The 7,786-nt window shown below is 35.9% G+C and overlaps 1 protein-coding gene across 1 annotated transcript in view; it reads right to left on the bottom strand.

Annotated features, from left to right (window-relative positions):
- Nucleotides 1-7,552, bottom strand: part of fap (fibroblast activation protein, alpha) — a gene marked incomplete at its 5' end in the record, with an annotated part of 10,606 nt that extends 3,054 nt beyond the window's left edge. The window contains 12 exon segments of the mRNA XM_014001509.1: nucleotides 380-434; nucleotides 550-744; nucleotides 825-894; nucleotides 2,757-2,855; nucleotides 3,029-3,079; nucleotides 3,224-3,348; nucleotides 6,561-6,614; nucleotides 6,700-6,770; nucleotides 6,867-6,965; nucleotides 7,041-7,079; nucleotides 7,204-7,333; nucleotides 7,455-7,552. Coding sequence (XP_013856963.1) covers nucleotides 380-434; nucleotides 550-744; nucleotides 825-894; nucleotides 2,757-2,855; nucleotides 3,029-3,079; nucleotides 3,224-3,348; nucleotides 6,561-6,614; nucleotides 6,700-6,770; nucleotides 6,867-6,965; nucleotides 7,041-7,079; nucleotides 7,204-7,333; nucleotides 7,455-7,552 — 1,086 coding nt within the window.
- Between the last annotated feature and the right edge of the window lie 234 nt (nucleotides 7,553-7,786).

The raw sequence follows: 7,786 nt of genomic DNA, 5'->3' as shown, positions 1-7,786 counted from the left end.
TCACTTGGGTTGTTACCAACATCTGGTGAAAATTTCATGTCATTAGCACCTCTAGTAATATATTTACTGAGAAAAATGGTGACGTGTTCAACATTTATTTTACCCGCTGTATCTTTATGGAGACACTCAATTGACTTCCATTAATTTCTACAGCCTAATCTTGACCCTTTACCCTAAACCTAACCAACCAACCAACGTCCGACCCACCAACAGCATTTCCCCTGATGAGAACTATGGGTTTAGGTCACCATAAGTAGTAGTTGGTCCCCACAAGTAGGTGTGTATACCAAAAATGGTCCTAACATAGTAGGGAACACCTGCTCCCACATACACACACACACACACACACACACAAAACTTCAAAACAAAGGGAACTTACCCAACCCCATATTGCAATTCGATCTTTGTCAATAAAACCCATGTCTATGAATTTCCTGTAACAAATCAAATTACAGTAAAAAAAAAACAACAACACATTTACACTGACACAATGGTGCGGTTGTATACAGTTAAGAAAGTAAAAGTGGATAAAAAGTTCCTCTTTGTCACCTCACAGCTGCTATCTGATCTTCCACTTCAAATGTCCCCAGACGCTTGTAGATGGCGTGCAGTATTTCGTCGCCTTGGTAACCACTTCCCCTTCCATCAAAGCTGGCAACGATGATGCCATGTGAGCTGGAAAGGTACGTGGCCCAATTCAACTTGTACTGATAGTTCACATTCTGACTACAAGGGCCGCCATACCTGCAAAGGGACAGACTCGCCGTAAATCATGACATTTGCTTCCATTTTAGGGTCTAAAACTCTGAGTGATGTTTACTTACACATCAATGAGAAGAGGATATTTTTTGGATTTTTTGAAATTTGGTGGTAGCATCATTTCATACCAAAGCTCTGTTGGTTCAAAGAAAAGGGTTGAATGTAGTTATAATTTAATTGTAGCTAAGTCATAAAATCAGATTTGGATGTCTGAGAAGGTCTAAACAAAGTGGATTTCTGCTATCTTAAAACTCTGAGCAGCTCACACAAATGACTTTTAATGCACCTCTATATCAATGTCACTTTTGCATTAAAGAGATATTTATATAGAATTCTACAATTATTAGCAAACACTAATATTGACAACTGGCTATTGTACTTCAAGTGCACAAGAGTAGCCACAAAACCTTTGAGACTGATGGTATTTACGATGGCAGAAATCCACTTATGTTTTGGTGATCAGTCTGATCAGAGTTCACCTCTATGTCACCAAATGGAAGATGTCCCAAGAGCTACATGTAAGATATAAATAGTTCCATAGAACTCTACAGTTTTATCCAATAAGAAGAATTTTTTGGACAACTTTATTAAGTTTATTGAGGAGAATATATCTGCAAACTGCAAATGTGTAGGTCAAAAGTAGAGAAAAATAAAACTTAGCTGAAATAGACAGTTTTAGGGTAAAGATATAGTATTTATTTTTGAAGACACGACATTATAGATTGTTTCTGGATTTTTTTGTTGCACCCTACAGCTTTTAAAGGGGYAATATCATGTAAAATCAACTTTTTTGATCATGTTATAATGTTATACCCTCATAAAAAACACGCCCAAAGCCTTGCTCTGACTCATTCATGCATGTTTGAGAAATCCTGCAGCGTTTTTCGGCAGCCATGTGGAGGAGCAAAACGACAGGTGGGGACCAGAAACGCCTTTGGGGACCAGAAATGCCACTGGGACATGTCTTTAAGCTGAACTTCCTTATGGCAGAGCGCACCCCCCCCCCCACACACACACACACACACACCCCGCCCATGACTCCTGCAGGCTCTCGGATGAAAGTGAAAGTGAAACTTAACTGTCTGCGCTGCTCTCAACGTTAGTTCTCACTCAGTGAAGCTCTTTTGAGATTAAAAATGCCTTTGAGGAAATGTATTTTCAGATGCCAAGTAAGCTGCATCATAGTGCACACGCAACCCCTCCCCCCCCCCTTTAAAGAAGAAGATCATGCACTACCGGTCAAAAATTTTAGATCACCCTAATTTTTCCGATTTTTTAATTGAAATTCAAGCAGCTCAAGTCCAATGAACAGTTTGAAAGCGTACAAAGATAAGTGCTGAACTGCCAGAGGTTTAAAAAAAAACTGTGAGGTTACCAAAAACTGAAAGTCAGTGTGTCTGAGTCCAGTTTGCTTCAACATCACAATACACACAAAAACTGGAGGGAACTCTGATGGGAAGAGGTGTGGCAGACCCATCCTTGTCAGGACAGCAGATCATCACACTTTTTCCTCCATGTTTAATAGTTGTCACACACGGAGAAACCGTACATAAGCTCTGCATGTTGAACTGCAGATTTCAAATTCAGTAAACAGATAATTGCATTTAAAAAGGTAAGGAGCAGGACTAAAAAGATGGCTAAACTATAATTACTCAAGTAAAATGTCTACTTAAGTAACAAAGTATTTGCAGTTGTTGTTTTACACCTTTGCCTCTGAGTCTGCCACACCTCTTCCTGTCAGTTTCCACCAGATCTGAACTCATTGTGATGGTGAAGGAAACTGGACTCACAGACACCTCGACTTTCAGTTTTGGGTAACCTTATATTTTATACCTCTGGCAGATCAGCTGTTACCTTTGTACCCTTCCAAGTTGTTCATTTGTCTTGAGCTGCTTGAAATTCAAATTAAAAAACTGGAAAAATGATGGTGTTCTAAAACTTTTGACCAGTGGTGTATTACTTCAGTCCTTTCGAAGAGGCAATAAATATAGTCTCACCAAATCCTGCAATCTTCAAGGTGCCATATTTCATTGTTGGCATTTGGAACTCAGAGAGAATATTTTCCAAATCTTTGTTGTCTTCCAGAACTGAGAGCTCTAAAAAATGCATAATTAAAATTACCAGTTTTTCACAATAAAGAAGTTTGTATTAGTCAAACTTTACTCGAATTCTTGTTACTGTTGGCAAATAGTGACCTGCAAATATAGCACCAAATTAAATGGGCAAATTTGTATTTTAAAAAAGAAAAAAAAGTAAAAACAACACAAACCTGCACCTGAGCCCCTGTTATCCACGAGGGTGTGGAGGGGCAATCCAGGTCCTTGTAAAAGTAAAAACAGAAATGACATTTCAGGATGTGGTGTGTGAAAGGTGGAAAGAGGGCTGTCTAAACTCAGATCATTGTGCACAGATGTTCCCTACATGGTTGAGTTATTGCTCATAAACATGTGGAAAGGTAACTGACCATAGCAGTCCATTTGGTAGAAAGAGGCGTCATTGCTTAAGTAAGCTGAGTTGTACTGACACCTGTCCTCATGCAAGTCACAGGTGAGGCACTGAGGGGCTGACGGGCTGCTTCCAATCATTAACCTGATGAAAACAAACAAAAACAACAAACAAAAAAATCTCACAAAAGTCACAGTCAAGTTTGCAACCAGTCATTGTGGTAAAAATTGTCATATTAGTTTGTAGGTTTGGATGACTGATTTGAATCATCTGTTTTTCTGCCTGAAATACTAAAGTCACACAGTTCAACAGAGTATTAATGCCACGCTATAAGATNACTAAACAGCCTACAGCCTTTTTACAGACTTTGTTTTAAAGTTGAAGTAAATTTTTATCAAATAATGTCTAATGTTACAAGTAATCCTGGATCACTTTAAAGAAAAAAGTTATAAATGATTTGTACATTTAAAATACTAACGAGGCAAAACAACCATTGTGGCACTTTGGGAGTTTTAAAGCAGAGTTTTGTGGAAACGTTTTGAACAAATCTATCTGATCCGTTGTAGATCGGTCTTTGAACATGTTAGCTTGAAGAAATAAAGTTGAATTCTGATGAGCTAATGGTTAGTTCAAGTGGTCCAAAACCAAAGTAAATGACTTTTCAGTTTAGCATTAGGTGGTTATTTACGTATTCTTTGGTTATTTGCAAGCAGCAGTAAGCTGTTGCACTTCTGGTGCCACTTCTAATAGGGATATTAAAATGTTTCTTCCTAAATAAATAACGAAAACAATGGCATTTGAACGAACAACTCCAAACCTTTTAACTGTATTTGTTTTGAAATGGCAACACTTTGCTTTAATCTGCTCAGGCTAGCTGCTAGCTTAGCAATCTGGTCAGAACTGTTCAATGAGCTATCTACAACAGGTAAGATATTTATTGTTTATAACATTTCTACAGAACTGTGTTTTAAATATACATTTACTGTTGTTTTAACTTTATTTAATGTTACTCTTGATTAAAACATTGCTTAACATATTATGACCCAACCTTTGCGTATGGAATAGCCACTGTTTCAGGATATTGCTCAGATCCATACCAAGAGAACTCCACTTTATGAACTTCTGTGTCATTAAATTCTGCATAGGCCAAGTGTTTTCCTGTTGTGGACCACCATATCGCTTCGTTCGATACCAACACTTCCTCTAAAAGTTGGGGAAAAAGACTTAGTAACAACATTTTGTCTTTGAGCACGGAGTACACAGTAAACATTCCTCACCCTCATACATCCAGTCAGGGATACCATTAAAAATCTCATTCTTCTTCCCATTGTGTGTCAACTGCACAGCTTCAGCCGTGATATTGGAGTGATAAAAAATGTTGAAGTCTGAAACATAGGCCTGTAAAAAAGAGTAGGGTATGTTATTGATGATTTGATGAACAAAAATAGTTTATGTTTATGTAATTACTTTTAAAAATTCAGCACCACAAGAAATTTATGAAAACATCATGAAATTTTGCATTTTTCTTTAGAGTTTAGGGATAAAGACGGATGAGATCAGTAAATAAAAAAATACATAGAGACTCACAAATTGGTTTCCTGTTGGTCCAAAAGTAAAATACTGTACAACGGATGGAAGACTCACCGATGTGATAAATGTTCTGCAAATAAATGACAACAATATTAAGGGCGGTATTTTTTTTAAGTCTAGTGATCCAAGTTGGATAAAATGACAATGAACAAAATATGAATAAAGTATAAATTAAACATCAGCTTTCTTTGCTAATTTAAGCTTTTTCTTTCTTCAGGTTTTGAAAGATCTTTTGTAAACAAAACCAGAATGTACTACAAAGCACACAGAGCTGCTGAAAATACAAAAAATACAACAACAACAATAATAATAATAATAATAATAATAAGAAAAATAAGAATAAAGTCATAACATCCTAAGATAAAAGTAAAATATTCAGAGAATAAAGCTGTAATATTACAAGAATAAAAGCAGTCTTCCCACCGCAGTAAAATGAGGAATGTTGAACATCTTGTGAAGTTATACTTTTGTATTAGGGAAAGAAATATTTGTTCTCTGAACACATCAACATCAGCTTATCAGTGGCAGAACTTTGAATCAATTCTGCAAACAACTATATGGATTCATATGATAAACTGAAGTCGTATTTTAACTAATGATGGAATTGACAAATTTAGTCACCACATAATGTGGATGGATGCATATTACACTAACAGTGATCCAAAAGTAATTGTGGACTATAGTGACACGCAAAGCTGTCCACCGCAGGTTCTAGTAATATTACAACTTTTTTTCYCATATTATGACTTTAATGTAGTAATTTAAAAAAGATGAAGTCTAGTTGTGTGACCCTAATACTTTGTCGTAAAATAGCTTACAAATAGGATCCATTTTAAAAACAAGAAGTTGGGTGTATAATTACAGTATAACTACAGTGACAAGCCTTATTTTTCTGGAGAAAAGTTTTATGGTCAGACAAGACAAACATGGAGTTATTTGGCAGCAATGACAAGAAGTGTGTTTGAGGAAGTCAAGATGAGGCTTTTAAACCAAATATCATTGTATCAGCTGTCAAGCAAGGTGGTAGTAAACTCATGCTGTGGTACTTGGGCACTGCACAAAATAGATGGAACAACAAAGAAGGAAGTCCAAATTCTTCAACTTGGACTCAACTTGGACATAATGCATACCAGCATCTCAAACACGCAGCAAAACCAGTTTCTGATTGGAAAAAGCTGTCTAACATTGAGATTCTGGAAAGGCATTCTTAAAGTTCTGATCTCAAACCTGGTAAAAATTTGTGCACTTTGTTTAAAAGGGGTCTTTGCCAGAAAACCAACCAATCTAAATACTCGCTACCAAGAGAAGTAGTCAAATACCCAACCAGATCTATGCAAGAAATGTATTGATTACTGGGAAAAAAACATGCGGTTGAGTTTACAACTCACTAAGGGACATTTAACTAAATAGTGAGCTGTATGTACATTATACTGAATATTTGAGAGTGTATGTGTCATTTTAACCCTGTGTCAATTAGGGGAAAAAATCACAATAAAGTCAGTTTTGTGCATCCCATTCTTGTTTCAAAAATATTGAATTTGTAAATTGCAAAATCATTTAAAAATGGAAAACAAAAAGAATTCAAATAAATCATTAAAAAACACAAGGACTACAACAAGCTTGTGCTGAGTGTATGCAAACCTCTGACCTCAACTTCTGAGATTATTAAAAACAGATGTATAAACATGAAAATGTCAAAAAGAAACAAAAAAAAAGAACATTAAATGTGGTGGTCTAGTTGTTGCATTAACAAAACAAATACTCACTTGTAAAGATTTCTTTTGACAGGTACTCCCTGGTGCTGATTGCTTACAAAATATCTGTAAAAAAAGGTTCATGTTTAGATTTTTTTATATACTTTTACATTTTCTGTTGTTTTCCACAAATGTTTAGTTTATCCCTTACATGGCATCCTTTGTTAACTTTGAGATGTAAATAACTTCCCACTTGCCAGAGGTTATAGGTGTTGCACTGCCCTGAAGAAAAAGCCTAGTTTAATTCATCAAAGAACAACGACCAAGGAATTTTAATATATTCCCCTAAAAATTAATACTTTTAATAAATACACTCACATTTTTAACATGATGTATATGTTTGTAGCCATGGGAGTCACTCATGATTTTGTAGAAACTGAGCTTATCTTCAGCAAAGAAAAGAGGCAAGGGCACATACTGCAAATATAAGTATTATGTTAGAGTCATTAAAACAAAATGGGTGATAAACTATAAGATTTTTTGGAAACTTACATGACCAATCCAACCTGTTTTGCTTGTTTGCTCAAATTTCTGTGAAACACAAATGAATTTATTTAGCATCAACTAACYAATTTATATTGTCAAAGTTTTAATTTGGAAACAACAAGAGATGGTTTCTTAAAGCAAAGTGAGTAACCAAAGAAGGAACATCTACCTGTCCTTCTTTCCACTTGCTTCCATCAAAGTCATAGATCTGCACGACGGCCTGATTCTGTTTCCTTGTGAGCCACTGCACTGCGAGGCGCTCATCCGTTACCCAGGTCACTGAGCACAAAATGTGATCACTGAGGAGAGACAACAGAAAGTGACAAAGTCTTCAGATGGGTCAGATCAGAAAGACAGGGCTTCAGTTTCTGCTTTTAAATGTGTGATTAAATAATGATGGAAGCTAAATGATAAACAGACCCTAAGGTGACGGCTACAGGAGGAATAACCTGAGCGCGGAGAGATGGATTTATGGTATCAACCACAATCAACTTCACTCTGGTAAGATTTGATCCAGCCTAAATTAGAGAGAAGTGTAGCAGTCTGAACACATGATTATAAAGACATAAAATAATAAAGGGATCCACATTTACCTATAACATTAGACATTATTTGATAAAAAATTACTTCAACTGTAAAACAAAGACTGCACAATTACTGTAGGCNGTACTTAAACAAACCACAAGCATTGATTTTGACCAAATATTCGTAGTGCAAAATTGTAAATTAACATATTTATTTTAAATCAACAC

This window comes from Austrofundulus limnaeus, unplaced genomic scaffold, assembly GCF_001266775.1.
Source record: "Austrofundulus limnaeus strain Quisiro unplaced genomic scaffold, Austrofundulus_limnaeus-1.0 Scaffold9, whole genome shotgun sequence".
NCBI lineage: Eukaryota > Metazoa > Chordata > Actinopteri > Cyprinodontiformes > Rivulidae > Austrofundulus > Austrofundulus limnaeus.
This window is presented reverse-complemented; position numbering and strand designations above follow the sequence as displayed.